General features: G+C 43.8%; 1 protein-coding gene across 1 annotated transcript; it reads right to left on the reverse strand.

Moving 5' to 3' along the window:
- Window positions 1-288: 288 nt before the first annotated feature.
- LOC127343736 (respiratory burst oxidase homolog protein A) lies at window positions 289-8,735 on the reverse strand. The gene is made up of 14 exons (XM_051369920.2): window positions 7,911-8,735; window positions 7,656-7,815; window positions 7,511-7,559; window positions 6,256-6,369; window positions 4,542-4,961; window positions 3,310-3,693; window positions 3,131-3,226; window positions 2,939-3,054; window positions 2,619-2,786; window positions 2,377-2,536; window positions 2,056-2,253; window positions 1,806-1,934; window positions 1,569-1,647; window positions 289-903 (listed from the first exon to the last, which is right to left on the reverse strand). The coding sequence occupies exons 1-14, from the start codon at window positions 8,554-8,556 to the stop codon at window positions 794-796; spliced, it is 2,829 nt and encodes a 942-aa protein (XP_051225880.1). The 5' UTR covers window positions 8,557-8,735; the 3' UTR covers window positions 289-793.
- Between the last annotated feature and the right edge of the window lie 8,366 nt (window positions 8,736-17,101).

The raw sequence follows: 17,101 nt of genomic DNA on the forward strand, positions 1-17,101 counted from the left end.
TCTGTAATTCAGGTGTTGTCATGGCGGTGGATGTATTGCTGTTGTTAGGCCCGAGATACTGTAGTGAGACTTTTGTTTCTTAGTTTTCTTTTCTTTTTTTATGACTGTGTGCATCCGTAGTGTCATTAGGGTGGGACGTTGTTGCAGAGGCTGGGTGTAATTGGTATCTCTTGATATTAATATATTCCCTTTATCGAAAAAAAAAAACTCACTGACTCGGATACAATCACACAAGTGATGCAACTGGCAACGGTAGCACAGACCTGAATGCGGATGGTACACCTAGCCTTGAACCAATCAGTACCGATGAATCTATACTCACAAATCACGAACACTCAAATCGAGTATACCTTTGCTCTTTCACTTTTGTGTCGTTTACTGTACGTAATGCTGCATGAGAAACATATACAGTTATCTGGCCTTTGTGGCTCTTGGTCATCTTCCTATGTCCTAGTATACCATCCTGTATTCCAAACTAAATTCAGGAGAAGCTCAAGGTCTTCTTCAGGTGGTCTCTGTAGTCTGTACATTGGAGACCTGCCGGGAGGAACCTCCCTGCAGATCCTCCGGGGTCCGTTCTGCAAAAGCCACGATGAACGACACATGTAGTTCTACACAAGCACCCGAAATCCCCCTTGTTGGTGATATTGCTCATTTGGGAGTTGGGAGTATACTGTCCAGCAAGAAGTGTAGGGAGTTGCTTCTCCGCCTTGGTCTCTCATGTCCTTTATAGAGAAGAATATACGAGGACAAAACTGCTGTACAAGTAGCATAATCTATTCTTGTTTGCAATTCAGAAATGCTCCTTGTGGAAGTCGAATTTTGTGGTGCATTTCCCATTGAATTCGTGGCAAAGCTTGCCAAGCTCTTGTGCCAGGACTGGAGTTCCGCAGTAGAATACACCTGCATGCAACCGAAACAGTTATAGACTTCACTTAACTATATAGAACTTGATGCTACTAACTAAGGCCAAGCCTTTTCTGAACACACATCGAAATGTGCATCATTTCTTATTAGAAGAGGAATACGGAGAAGGTGCCAAAACTTACAAAGGAGGGAACAAAACAGGACAAAACGAAACTGCAAAGCTAGCCTAGTAAAGAAACCAAAATAGATCTAACCTACTCCCTCGGATCCATAATAAGTGTCTGGGTTTGAACTAAAACCCTGACACTTATTATGGATCGGAGGAAGTACAAAACCAAGCGAAACAAGATCCTAGGCTAAGCCCAAAGTGCGGTCTTCTTTGCAGTTTTAGTCATGCATGCAAACGCTGATCTGAAATTTTAAGTTTTGTACTTTCTTACTTCCTATATATACACCCCCTGAAAGTTTTCATATGTCTGTGCTACCGTGGAGCAAATAATAACTCTCGCCATGTAGACATTCTAAATTTCATTAATGAAGCTGGGGGTAAATCCCCTTTGGTAATTTTTTTAAAAAATAATAACTCTCGCATAGATATACATCAGAACTTTGATAATATTAGATAAAAGTTCTTGTTACCATGTATGTCCTTGAGTCCATGATTTCAACAAATAAAACAAGGTTTAGTTAGGTATACTAACCTATCTTGGCATATGGATGCTTGGAGGCAATTTTAGCTAGGACCTTTTTCCAATTTGGTCTTGCAAAATGTGTCCGAACCTGCAAAATGAGTTCATTGATAATTTAATGGAATTAGTAGCTGCATGTGTGCATATCTTTAGACCTTTATGCTAATAAATAATCAATTAATGCCTTTATTTTTTTTTCGTTGATGTTACAGCTTTAGTGAAGCTGTTAATAGTCTTATTGCCGCTTACTTTAGTTCCAGAGACAATATCAACGCCATTCTTGGCATGGTTCAGAGATTGAAGCATTGTGATGAGCGCTGACCGAGCATCCCCTTCCTCGTAGACGCTTGTGAGGTAGTTGTGCATCTCAATGATATTCTAGCATGACCAAAGTAATTGTAACTTGTAAGTACAACCTCACAATGAAAATCAATGCAAATATCTGAAAATAACCAAATTGCACCGTTAACTAAATTAAAAGTTATTTGATGTATTTTACCCTTTGATCCAACTCAGCAATCTCATTCATGACTCCCTTGAACCAATCAAAAGAGCCCTGCTCACGTGTCACCCAATAAAAGTAAGCATTTGTGGTCTTTAAGACCTTCTTTGGTCTCGTGGCAACTCTCATAAGTGTGTTCAGATCAACATGTGGCTTATTCCGGCCAGTTGGTGGATAAAGGTCCGTTGAAGCACCCTGCAATTATACTTGTGAGTGGATAATAAGAGTAATTTTACAAACAAAAATATTAATGATCCTTTACTTTACTAATGTGATTAGGAAGATGATGACTGAAGATATGGGATTAATATAACAAACCTCCTCTTCCTCCATTTTGATAATGTTGTTGAGCAGATCCTTCAGTATGCTTATAAAGGGCGTAGCACCAATTCCTAATCCAACAAGTAGTAAAACATCGTACTTGCCATAGTCCTGAGCAGGAGAACCATAAGGCCCGTCGATACAAAGCTTGGGCAAGCTGCATTGCCAAAAGAGTATTAAAATTTGTGAAATGAACATAGAGAACAAAGGTAATTGCTAAATACAGGTGGTCTTCATACGTTTTCTTAGTTGTGTCATCTGCTCTAAGAAGGCCACTTTTTCCACTCGCTGGTGGCTCGCAAGCTGCAGAGAATACTCTCTTCAGCTCTCGTGTCCAGTCACCAAGTTGTCGAACATGAATGCTGAGATAGTCATCCCCAGGGGCTGAAGTAATTGAGAAGGGATGCCTGAAAGATATAAAGTGTACAGAGTTCAAAGTAGTGCAGCAAGTCGACCTTTTGTAAATATGAAATGTAGAAGAATTTCCGTATTATCTATCCTAGAAGTTGCATCTAGCACACACAATTCAGCAATGATTGAGACACAAGTGTCACTATACCATTCAAAAGGTGACACCGCTGGACACTGAACAAACATGTATTGCCCGCTCTTGTAACGAAATGCGGGAGGTTTGGACATTTGCAGCGACAAAACATTGCCAGGATAAATGGCCACCTGAAGATAAAGGGTACTGGATTAGTACAGGGCACAAAGAATCAATGGCTAAAACTTCTTATGGATTTTGACAGACCTTCAAGAGCCGGACAGAACAACTACCAGATCTGAAGAACCTTAGAATCCTCTCCCCTGCATACAAGCACACAGGCACTGCAAGGTACATCCATGTCTGCATCAAAAGAAAAATATAAAAGTATTAGGAACCCCCTGTTTCTATAACAAAGTTGGAATACAGATACATAAATGTCTCACCGTTTTTCTGTACCAGACATGAATAAGGTACACACATTGGCCATGAACAATGAGAGCCACGTACACAATGGCAAATAGATGATGAGAGTACCAGAAAGCATTGAAACCAGTCAGCTTGTCGAATGGTTTTGGAAGCTTAACCAGGTTACGACGGAACCACCGTGTTGCTAAAGTAAAAGCAATTATCATGCACACAACCATGATTAACCCAGTGACGCCCTCTGCTCCTTTGAATAATGTAAAATATGTGGGCTTTGTTTCTCCAAAATACTGGGCCAAAGGATCATACATCTCATCCGATGAATGTATAAGCCGTGGAAAATCGCATACAATGTGGTTCCCTGCATGGAGAATTACACCAACCACAATCGCTGCTGCAATAGTCTGCCATTATGAAAAAAACATAAGTCTTCGATATTAGCTATGAACTTTACATGAAACAAATGTGTTGGCCAAACTGGCAACAATAATTCATATGATGTATCATATCTACCATCGCTATTTTTTGTCTGAAATGCAGATGGCTTTAGTGAACTCTCTAAGTTGCAGTTAAGTAACTGATACACCTATATCTAATACTCCCTCCGTTCCAAAATTCTTGTTGTGGTTTTAGTTCAAACCACGACAAGAATTAGGGAACGGAGGGAGTATCTCTTAACTTGTGAAAGTTTTCTGAGCACTAACCTAGTGCAGGTAGAATACCACTTATCACAGTTAAGTTAATAGAATTTTGGAATATAATATAGTACTAGAATAAAGTAGGCCATTGAAAAATAAATATTAACTTTGATTATGATCTTTCAACCAAAGATCAAGATTATGTAGATGTTCCTTCTGCAACTTGATGTCAATTTAAGTTTACTATAAGTTAATGGGGACTGTTAAAAGTGGTGTCAAATAAACCATGCCTAAACTGCACCCAGCCTGGAATATGATTTTCGCACCGACTCAAAATGGACCAGAACCAGCACTGTAGCGATATACCATGCCTATAATCCCTGTCCGGTGATTTCTGACGGGTTTCGAGACCGTCTGAAACCCGACTATTCGGGACACGGTTTTCGCCCCACATGCATAAGTATTTGTTGAATCAAAGTCACAGGTAAACTGACTACAGATGATGCAAGTATGCATTAATATTATTTAGGGCCTTTAGATTTACTGATCTTACTTGTAAGATGACTGCACAATCAAAGTTTATGGTCAGAAGAGAAGAACTTGACATGGCTAACCTTGTGGAAGTTGATACTGTCATCAAACGGCAATACACGTGCAGCCCTTGTATTTCGCAGCCAAGTGATGGTATTACGGCATACTGGCAAGAGGATAATTGCCATATTCAGCTTCAAGGTTTCAGCAGCGCCTTTTGCGGTTGTTACGCAGTAGCCCATCACATTGAAGACGTAGCGCTCACGATACTGTATGAACTTCCAGGTGAAGAGTCCAGCCATTATTCCAATCCACAATGCAAGCACCCATAGGCGTCTCCAGTTGTCCTCCACGTAGTAGGTCAACGTGTAGCTTATTTTGCGGATTGAGCCCTTCTTCCTTAGTGCCAGGTTCTGACTCAGTGCCTGGCTTGTGTAACTTAAAGCCTGGCTGTAGTTCACGTACGTGTCTTTCTGCAATAGAAGCGTCTCCAATTGCCACAGCTGAAATAACAACAAGCAGTGTAGTTTTCAGAAGCCGCGAAAATTACAATCATTGAATCAATTGAGCAGTGAGTGCCATTAGCTGATGCAATAATAGCCTGTGAACAAAATGTGCACTTATCTATAGAATTACTTATGGCTATTTTTTGCTTCATGGAATTTTCACGGGATTTTTGTAGGATTTAGATCCCATGGAAATTTCCGGCACAAACTGTTAGATTCATGGGATCATATCCCATAGGAACTAATATCATAGGATATAAATTTGAAACGAAAATAGCATTAGGTGTAGGACAAATGCAGCCTGACATGACACATATAATATGGCAGTACAATCGATATTGGGTGCATGGCCCTGCTAAACATTCCCATAGGCCATATCAATGTAAACCTTGGCTGCGACTAATCCCTTAATCCAGCTCGCATAGCCTTGCAACTGAAGAATGATGCACAACTGAAGAATCATGGAACCATGCTTAAGTTTTCTGAGGTAACTGAAGTTGCGTGGCAACGAGGTGTGGGCGGGCAAAGGGTAGCATTGAACTAGGCAGGGGGGGACGAGGCAAGATAGAAGTTGATGCTGGATAGCTGGTCCACAGCTGCGCACCAACTTCATATAAATGATGATGGGGAAGTACTGTCCATCGGATACCATGTCCAGCTTCAGTCCATTGATTTCAATGGCGCATTTCGCTGCAGGCAGTAGTTGGGCCCCTTCAATGATGTGACCAGTAAATTTTACAGCGATCGTGATGCCAAGTGCCAGATTCAGAGGTAGGCTATCTGGCCGGTCGAGGTGTGCACCCAGCACGCATGACCCATCACCTAGCAATGCGTGTGAGATAAATAAAATAAAACTGATGATACTGGTACGGCTATAGTATACTCCTTACTGGTACAACTTCAGTGCCTTGGCAAGACAGACAACCCAGGTCAACCATTACACCTAAAATGCAGCTGGTCTCCTTGGTTAAAGTAAACAAGGAAGGTTGCCACTCATATATAATATATATAGAGCATGAGTTCATTGCTGTTGATATCGGTTTGAGATATGCCCAGCACTCTATCGTTGTGAAATTAGAATTGCAGCCGTCCCTCATGCTGAAGGAGTGTTAGCAGCTTAATTTGTCCTGCCAGCCAGCTGTTTTCGTAGTACTAGTACTAGTATTTCATCTCCGTACGAAAACATTAGTGGTATTTTGACTATTTTCATATCCTAATCCGGCCGGCATCGAAGAGGTGGTCACTGACAGGCGTAACACGAACTGAACTTAAAGCAAAGCAACGAGCTTACCTCAATGTAGCCCAGCTGTTCGGGGTCAAGCTCCTCCATGATCAACGCGGCGTACTCCTCCGCCTGCTCCTTGAGCCTCGACAGCTTGTTGGCGGACGCGCTTAGCATGATAATCTGTGGAGCGGCAGCAGAAAAGCAAACACTGAAACTTGCTAATTCAGCATGATGTAACATTTTCCATACGTATTTTACACGGTAGCAGAAAAGAAAACATGAAACAAATACTCCCTCCGTGCATTAACATAGGATGTTTTAGATATTTTCAAAGTAGACTGGATAAAAACTAAAGGAAGTGAACCTAAACATAAAAGTAGACTAGATAGAAACAAAAGTGAGTGAACCTATAAACTAGATAAAACGTCGTACATTTCTGCACAGAGGGAGTATAAGACGTCTTGGCAGTTTAATTTGAACTGCCAAAAGGTCTTATATTTAGGACTGACCAAAACGTCTTGTATTGAGGAAGAATATTCAGGGTGATGTAACATTTTCCAAACCAAAAAAAAAAAGAACCCTGCGTGACTGGAACTCCTTTTGCACGGCAATGACATGAGTGAAAGGCACCCTGTACGCGCCCCGATCCAAAAGCTATACCAGTATAGCCACACCTTTCAGGCTTTCGTTCAGCGCATGGTTTTGATAGGATCAGAAAACATCAGCTGGACATGGCGGAAATGCCCCTCACCTACTGCGTAGCAGACTTTCTCTTCGCCACAAGGTCTAGTTCTAGAAGAAAGCTCTGCCCTTTTTCCTGAAGGGTTAGGGAAAACGAGCGTCACGAGGAACTGCTGGCAGGTAGGATTTTGCCGAGTTGGTGAAACCGGGGGATGCTTTCCCCGCCGGTTCAGCTCACCGACTCCGATTAGATGTCAGCAGCAGATGGTTGTTACTTACTCCCCTAGGTGGCTGTGGCTAGGTTTCTCTTCCTCTAAACTAAACTAGACTAAACCCCTCCTGGCTTGTCGGGTTATAACTGGTTAATTAGTTAATCAAGAATTGTCCTTCTCTCTGAGCACAGAATCAAGAAGAAGTACTAATTAAATTTGGTACTCCTCAACAGAATTCTGATACGGGTGGAGGTGAGGACATGGACAGCTCGATCGACCGAGTAGCTTAGAAAACACTAGCCGTCGACTTGGAGCCTAAATAATCTGATTTGATATCCTTGGATAGCAAGCTATGTAAGAAGAAAGGGGAAAATCGTGCTACAGCACCACCAAGCATAGCGTAGTGATGGACATGGAGTGTTGCTCACCTCTTTCACCTCCGCCTCCCCGATCCGGCCGTCCGCGTTCTTATCCACCCTGGTCCAAAGCAAGGCGAAATGTTGTGACGAAACTGTGTATGTACAGGGCTGAAGCTCACAGTAATGACGAATAACAGAGCTAGCTGATACGTACATGTCGAAGAAGATTTGGAGGCGGGAGTCGAAGCTGTTGTCGGTGATCTGCTGCCAGATCTCTCGCAGCTCCTCCTTGTTGACCGTGTCGAGCTTCATCCGGCGCCGCCGGCTCAATGTGTCGAACAGCTCCAGGGCGAACTCCTTGGACTCCGTCATCCCTGCGCAGAGAACAGAGAGCTTGAAAACGGAGCTCCAACGGAAATAAAAACGGCGGAGGACGCATTGGTGACGGCTAGTCGATCGGTGACGGTACCTATGCATTCCGCGAAGTCGGCGCGGGAGAGGTAGCCGTCGCGTGCGAGGCGGTCGAAGTTGGCCTGGACGTCCCGCCACGCGTTGCTGGCCTTGTTGCCGCTGATGAAGCGGAGTCCTCGCAGCGCCCGGTGCGCGCCGGAGCGCGTGCGGTCGAGCTGCGCGCGCTGCCGGCGCTCGGCGCGTGCGGCGAGCGCGTCTTCGATGCCGGAGCCCGAGGAAGACGGCGGTACCTGCTGGTGGTAGTGGCTCTCGTCGCGGCTGTGGCTGCGGCTGAAGCGCTTGGTGAGGTCCTGCGAGAACTGGCGCGCGCGGGCCAGCGCCTCCGCCTTGAGCTCCTGCGAGAACTGCAGCAGCCGGTACGACGACGTCCGGCGGATCGACGGCGACCGCGAGGACGACGCCGACGCGCCGCCGTCCGCGAGCTCGCCCGCCGGCAGCCGCAGCGCGCCCAGGCCCGCCTGCGCCGCGGCCGGCTCGACGCTGCGCAGCACGATGGTGTCGTCGTCCTGCAGGTCCAGCGTCACCTCCACCAGCTCCTCCCCGTCCTCGGAGCCCGGCTCGGACGCGCGCGGCGACGAGCCCGTGCTCAGCGACCGCGGCGTCGTCCCCGCGGAGCCCCATCGCGCCGAGGCGCCGCCCCTCATCGCGCGGCGCGCCGCCTATCGCAGCGTCTTCCCCAGCGCAGCTCCGCGGTAGAAGTAGCCCAATGCTCGCCGCACACGCTCGCTCGACGGAATCTGTTGGGGAAGACGCCCGCGACGCGTCGGAACGGGAGCCCGGCCGAGGAAGAACCGGGAGAGAACAAATATATGCGAGGCGAGGCAGGTCGACCCCAAAAGCACGGCAATAATTTACAAAAGTGAGTAGCAGCAGCGGCTTAAGTACTGCAAGGTTTGGGCTCGCGCAAAACTAGTGGGGGAAATGTGCTGGAGAAAATGACACGGCCTTTTCTCTCACTTTTCTGTTTCATCATCCAGTTCGTTTCATAACGCAGGCAATGGGCTAACGACAGTCCACTGAGTTTCTCAACTCTTCTTTTGAAATGGCAGATATCCCCTCCCAAAAGTTTCAGAACAACAAGATTTTTTTTTTCTTCGAAATGGGTGATCCCAGACTCTGCATCAATTGATGCACACAGCCTTATTTATTTATTTCATAGATTTAAAGATTCAAAAAGTTTACAATTCACGAATCAGAGAGGGTTGAGACATGTATCAACCATCTAAAAATGAAAAGCAACATAAATCTATCCATTCTGAAGCCTATTAATATGACGTCACCCAGTAGCCTGGAAATAACAGTCATGTGTTAGCAGACGGTTGCATCCAGTAACCAAACTTTCCCGCTGATCCACTGGGAAAAGGTAGACCATTGTTGAATCCAATGCGCAGTTCGCCTGATAACCTGCAAAAAATTGATCCATAAGAAGGAACAAATACACTTCTCAGTTCCACTCTTCTGCCATAAGTAAATAGTGAATTATTTTCGGAACAAAGGCTGCCAAGCAGACTCTTAGCTCGTACCGCATGCGCACGTCTACAAGTCGTCAACGCCGTCTTCACCAAACCCATCTTTCGGAGGGATCAAACATATTGGCATTGCCAGGTCCGCGCTGATGCTCCCACAACCACCGCCTTGCGTTCGTCCATTAACACAAGACCATTGTTGAGACCCTGTTGCGACACGTCGTCGAGACACGCTATTGTCGACACATAAGATGACATTCCGCTCCACCTCCTAACGCCTCTAGCAAGCACCTTCTCCAAGACGATGTACCAGTGATGAAGAATGGCACAACAACACCGCCATCGTTCGATCCGGGAAACCAAAAACTAGGATTTTCCCCAGAGCAACCCGAAGTCGAAGCCCAATTTTCACCGGCAACCACACCTCCCTAATCTTGCAGCCAACTGGATCGCGAGCTTGCCACTGCCATCAACCGGCCTGCAGGAGGACAACCAAGGTTCGCCGCCACCACTCGTCTAACCCTGCACCAGGACAAAGCCCAGCCGTGCGCCAAGGACCGCTAAAGTCCACTGCCCACCACCTCTGACGTCACCTCGGAAAACTGCCTTGCCACCGCTATCAGCCACGCGGGATTTTCCTGGCGGCGTCCTTCTGGCATGGTGCGGGGGAGGAGGCGGCGATAGTAGTGTTGGCTGGGATTGCCCTTGTGTCACCGTGGGTGGGGAGCAATCTCGCGGTGGTCTTTTCTTTTTGTTGATTGTTAAATGAGTTTTAAAGCCCAGGGTACTTCTTGTTCATTCTATTAAGATAGAAAAAAATAAAGATATATACTACGTTCTACAAGTCTACGGCTTTTATAGCTTGATTTGTATAGTGCATTATGCGCTGCATTGTGTTGAGACTTCAGACTCTTATACACTGCATAATCATTTGGAGTAAATAACTAGTAGAGGAAGCGTGGAAGGCAGTACGGGCGTGTATTAGGGGTACAGTTTGCGGTATCCGTATGACCGTATTACTAAGATGATGATTGTGTCGTTGTAGCTTAGTCAACTGATGTTAGCTGTGGTCTTCCCTATCTAAAAAACGAATGGAGAGATAAAATAAAAACGAATGCTATCTCTGGTATTTTGTGCAGGGTAGTTGGTGTTCGGAGACGTCCTTACGTAGAATCCGAACGTTGAATATTGGATGGACGACGGAAACATGCAAGCCACCAATGCTCTGATGGATCCATATCTCTTTAAAAGTTCATTGAAGAACCTAATTTACATTTTGGTTTTCAAAGAAATTCAGTCGTAATTGACGTGTTCCTGTACCTACCAACCGCAGAAGCACCATGTATTGAGGTAAACCATCAACAGACTATTTCGCCAGAAGAAAAACACAAAAATTGGATTGGCTATCCATATGTTGCCTGATTTTTTATATCAAAATGCCAGTGACTTTGAAAGCATTTTGATCAACATCCAGCTAGCATTATTTCTTTGGAAATAGAACATCCAACCATCATCATCTCGACCTTGACTTTAATGTGTATCTTAAAGAAGAAAACAAGTTGCACTATCATGTAAATGAAATTGGACACTTTTGACGCTGCAATTTTGATATATTCTTTTCCAAGAGGAAAGAGCGGAAATTTAAACACTACAGTGTGAAATCTAGAGGGCCGAGACTTTCGGCAAATTTATACAATGGAAAATTATTATGGAGCATCCATCAAGAGAAACAAAAAAGAAAAAAAGAAGTGTGTAGGTACGCCGCGGGACGAAAGATTCAAGGGCTGGTAAAGGGATTCGTGTCTTGGACTGTTTAATCGTGATGATGTTGTGTACCATCTTTAGCTCGAACGGCAAGAAAACAATCTGAATTCATGTTTTAGCTTGTAATGTCAGCATTTGGGATCGAAAAGACCCGCCACCACGCTACGTACGTTAGAGCACAATTTGTGGCCGTTGCCATCTTTGATTGATCTCGCTATATATGCACACACACGTGGATCAGTCGAACGATACCAAAACTGTTCAATGTACGCCGATGGAGTTATATGGAACCAATCGCTTACGACGTTTGCCTTCGCTTTCGTGTCAATTATACGTTAAGATAGCCATGCATGTCATATCCCATGCCCATGGAACAACTTCAGTAAACAAAATACATCACCGTGACGATGGAGACGAGCAGACGGCGTGCGTGTGCGAGAATGATTATGTAATGCAACACAGACTGAGGGCTCCTTTGATTCATAGAGTTGATATTGGAATTATGTAGAAATTGGATCCTATGGGAAAATTTCTTATACAAGTCATTTGATTCATAGGAACATATCCTATAGGAACTATTCCTATAGGAATCTTGTAGTACAAATCCTATAGGAAAAAAAGCATTAGCTCATACCTCATGAAAAAATTTCTTTGCTACAATCAAAGACACAACATATTCCTATAGAATTCAACTTGGTATGCCATTCCAATCCTACACCCTTTCTATTCCTACATTTTTCATATTCCTATGAATCAAAGGAGCCCTAAATAGGGCTAGTTAAGCTAAGACGACAAGCATCAATTACATAACATGCATCCCGTACGAGCAACTGATATGATGTGTCATCATAGCAACCTAGTTTTGAGATTTAAAAAAATGTACATTGAGATTATTAATTGGAAGCGTGCAAGAAAAACGTGAGATTACGATACGCGTACGTTTCAACGTAAATTTGTGCGTTCTATATGATCAATGATTTAAGTGGTTTCGAACTTCTTCCACTTTGTAATGCTGCAAATATTTTTTGACAACTGGTTGCCAGGTATAGATCGCAAGAATAAAGTCCTCGTAAGGGTGGAAGCAGCCGTCTTATTATGGTTACTGCGGATACGTAGAAATAACATTATTTTATTGTTAAACATGAATCTCCTTTCCAGGTTATTATCCGATTTTCTCACCGGCTCCGATCGTGATCTATTCTTTAGAGTCTGGCCACAGTGCTATGTTTGCGGCGGTGTGCACACGATTGGAGAAGGCCTCCCTCCATTTTTTTCTGAATGTTGATTCACCCTACAAGTTTGGAGTATGCATAGGGATTGGATAGGGCTTCTCGCTTGATAACATTCATTGGTCCACAGAGCATTCCATCAAGATTTGGTGGATTCATATGGAGAAACATACGATGACCTATCTCTTTTTTTTAATAGGACACTGGCATTAAAAGAAACATCAAACAATACAAAGCGGCTTAAGGAAAACAAAAATTACAACGAGATTCTTGAGAAGTCATTCATCATCAACCTCCAGACCGTGTCGACGGCGCGCCACCGCTGCCGCTCCTTCCTGAGTCGGCCCGAGGGAGGTCTTTCAGCTGAATAACCTAATCACTATGACCTTATGAGTTAGAGTTGGAAGTGAATAATGTTTGGATATTGTAGTTGGATTTCGGCATAGTCATCCATAACTGGTAAGTACAATTTGTGTCGGACGGAAGGGAAGATTCCGATGCAATATGTCCATCGAGGTGGAGGCTGGATGGTTAGTAATTAAGCATGTGATCGCAAATGGAGACAATGATAAACTAGGAAGCTATCAATACTGAAATCGACATTGTCGTCAAGATAATTTATCGATAATATATTTTGTTATGTATCCTCAACACTAGGGATGTAAACAAATCGGATCGTATTTTGCTATAACCATATCTATATCATGTTTTCACGACGAAATCAGGGCAGGTCGGATAATGAACAATTATGGATTTGAATCCAGAAATATGAGACCATGGATTCTAAATGGAAACGGAGTGGACTCGGGCGGAAATAAGATTAAACGGATATGTACATGTATAAGTAGGTCCGCAAACCATACTACCAAAAATAATTGATAAGGAGAGTTCAAGAAAACACTTATATTCCATAGAGTGACCATATACATGAGCTATTGTTTAATGGACGAATTGGGTAACTCACTAACTACTACATATGCTCTATTAGCTTTGATGTTTCACATCGAAATCAGATTATTCAGTTAAAACACGTCGGATAATCCCAAATAATTTTCGCATATGGGTATGCATGCGCTATTTGGCATATCATATCCTATACCATATCCGGTGTCAAGTTCGGAATCAGATATCCTTATCCATCAGCTTTATTCAATTCGGATTGTTTGTCTCTGAAAATCAGATCTTAGGTTTTTTCTTCCGCTATAGATCACAATGCTAAAGATGACGCCCTTTTGGATACGGTATCCAGGTGCTATTTGGCATACCATAGCATATACTGTATCCTATGTAAAGTTCGGAATCAGATATCTTTATCCATAAGATTTATTCAAACTGGATATAGATTTCGTATAACAGATACACCTTAATCCATTTTTCTTCAAAAGAATGACAAACACATTGTGTAATTTCAATTCTCACATTGTTCTCGTGGGATTATTAGTCTCGGAGAATTAGATCTTAGTTTATTTTTGCCGTCATAGATCACAATGCTAAAACCCTTGCATTTGCGAGGGTCATATTTTTATTTTTTTGGAAAGTGCTAGAGAATACTCCTATGTGTAATCAAATCAACTCCAAAACCAATGCACCATGATTAAGATTAGCTCCATCTGGTTCGTATTCGCCAACAAGTAGCGCTTCCTGATCCGATGAGCTAAATATGCGCTCAATAATTCGGCAGCTTGCATCAGCCCGAACTAATCCAACCAGCGTGGTTGGATGACCGCGGATCGATTAAATTAAATAGTGTGCTCGCTCAAACGAGCAGGCGGTTGCATGGTAAGCCGCCGGCGTAGATTAAGTTTAAGTAAGCTCCATTGGGGGCCAGCTGCATGCTAGCTTTCTCTAAATCGAGAGGAACCAAATGATGGGTTGACCCGAACACCTGGCGCGAAATCTTGAACCGATTCCCAGTGGGAAGAAGGAAAAGAAAAGGAGTTCTATCCCAGGTCCCAACCTAATCCAAAACGAGCTGATGATCCAGGGAAGAAAAATTCAAACACAAACGCGACAGACCAGGCAGGAAAAAAGGACTGAGCTATCGCATCATACATTCCTGGGGCCAAGCAAAAACCGACCAAAACCAGGAGGAGGATGAGCTGAGGTTGGTAGACGAATTGACGTACGTATATAGCACGCACGAGCGGCACTGGTGACCAGCTAGCCGATTCGACTCCCACTGGCCGCACCTTTGTGTGATCGCCACTGCTTTCGCCGGTTCCGGACAATCAACCGCGCGCCCTGTCACGCTGCCCACGATAACCCGTGGAATGCACGCGACTAAAACCCTAGCATACGTTAAGAAAAATGCTAGCGGAAATTCAATTCGGCTCCCGGGAGCATATGCTCCCTCTACCAAAAACTTATATTTTAAAATGTCAAAAAAATTAGAAAAAAAAATCTACATGTACATCTCCATAATATACGTGTGTTCGTCAAGTTTTGTGATGAACCAATATGTTTTGTGGTCTGTGTAAAAAAGAGAAAATTTATCTTCTGAAAAGTCTTATTTTTAGCATTGGATTTTTTTTCTTTTTTACAGACGTCACACGATAAGTCGATTTTTCACGAAACAACTTTGTAAGCGTGTAGCACGTGAAGATGTACGTGTAAATTTTTTGTTTCAATTTTTTTGAAATTTCAAAATGTATGTACATGTATTTCAAAATAAAGGGAGCATATGCTCCCATGTGCCAAAACACCACTCCCGGAAATTCAATTCGGCTCCCGGGAGCATATGCTCCCTCTACCAGCGAAAATTCAATGCTAGATACTATATTATCTTAATATACTTACGGGTGCAAATTTTCAAAAGTACAAACATACGTAGCCTACAAAAAAACTCTTGTTTCTTTGAACAAATAAACTTACATCTTCACAACCTATGCGGAAAACCGACTCTTTTCATGGCCTCTGTAAGAAAAGACAAAATTCAGTGCTAAATAAAGGTTTGCAGGAGACATTTATTAGTTTCTCTAGTACTAATTTAAAAGTTTAAACAAATTTGGAAGACGGCCTTCTGGGAGAAGCTGGGGGAAGCTGAGGAAGGGTAGCTTCTACGAGAAACCTTTCTATAAGCCGAAAAGAATTGGGTCTTGATACGTCTCAAACGTATCCATAATTTCTTATGTTCCATGCTACTTTTATGATGATACTCACATGTTTTATACACATTATATGTCATCATTATGCATTTTCCGGCACTAACCTATTACCGAGATGCCGAAGAGCCAGTTGCTGTTTTCTGTTGTTTTTGTTTTCAGAAATCCTAGTAAGGAAATATTCTCGGAATTGGACGAAATCAACATCCAGGGGCTTATTTTTCCACGAAGCTTCCAGAAGACCGAGGGAGAAACGAAGTGGGGCCACGGGGCGCCGCCACACTAGGGCGGCGCGGCCTAAGGGGGGCCCGCGCGGCCCTAGCGTGTGGGGCCCCCGTGACTCCTCCGACTCCGCCCTTCCGCCTACTTAAAGCCTTCGTCGCGAAACCCTCTGTACCGAAAGCCACGATACGGAAAACCTTCCAGAGACGCCGCCGCCGCCAATCCCATCTCGGGGGATTCAGGAGATCGCCTCCGGCACCCTGCCGGAGAGGGGAATCATCTCCCGGAGGGCTCTTCATCGCCATGATCGCCTCCGGATCGATGTGTGAGTAATTCACCCCTGGACTATGGGTCCATAGCAGTAGCTAGATGGTTGTCTTCTCCTCATTGTGCTATCATGTTAGATCTTGTGAGCTGCCTATCATGATCGAGATCATCTATTTGTAATGTTTCATGTTGTGTTTGTTGGGATCCGATGAATATTGAATACTATGTCAAGTTGATTATCAATCTATCATATATGTTGTTTATGTTCTTGCATGCTCTCCGTTGCTAGTAGAGGTTCTGGCCAAGTTGATACTTGTAACTCCAAGAGGGAGTATTTATGCTCGATAGTGGGTTCATACTTCCATTGAATCTGGGACAGTGACAGAAAGTTCTAAGGTTGTGGATGTGCTGTTGCTACTAGGGATAAAACATCGATGCTTTATCTAAGGAATTTTGTGTTGATTACATTACGCACCATACTTAGTGCAATTGTCTGTTGTTTACAACTTAATACCGGAAGGGGTTCGGATGATAACATGAAAGTGGACTATTTAGGCATAGATGCATGCTGGATAGCGGTCTATGTACTTTGTCGTAATGCCCTGATTAAATCTCATAGTACTCATCATGATATATGTATGTGCATTGTTATGCCTTCTTTATTTGTCAATTACCCAACTGTAATTTGTTCACCCAACATACTATTTATCTTATGGGAGAGACACCACTAGTGAACTGTGGACCCCGGTCTATTCTTTACATCTGAAATACAATCTACTGCAATTGTTCTTTACTGTTCTTCGCAAACAAACATCATCTTCCACACTATACAATTAATCATTTGTTTACAGCAAGCGGGTGAGATTGACAACCTCACTGTTACGTTGGGGCAAAGTACTTTGATTGTGTTGTGCAGGTTCCACGTTGGCGCCGGAATCCCTGGTGTTGCGCCGCACTACACTTCGCCGCCATCAACCTTCAACGTGCTTCTTGGCTCCTACTGGTTCGATAAACCTTGGTTTCTTTCTGGGGAAAACTTGCTACTGTACGCATCACACCTTCCTCTTGGGGTTCCCAACAGACGTGTGTTAACTGCACGCATCAAGCTCTTTTTCTGGCGCCGTTGCCGGGGAGATCAAG

This window comes from Lolium perenne, chromosome 3, assembly GCF_019359855.2.
Source record: "Lolium perenne isolate Kyuss_39 chromosome 3, Kyuss_2.0, whole genome shotgun sequence".
In the NCBI taxonomy this organism is placed as follows: Eukaryota; Viridiplantae; Streptophyta; class Magnoliopsida; order Poales; family Poaceae; genus Lolium; species Lolium perenne.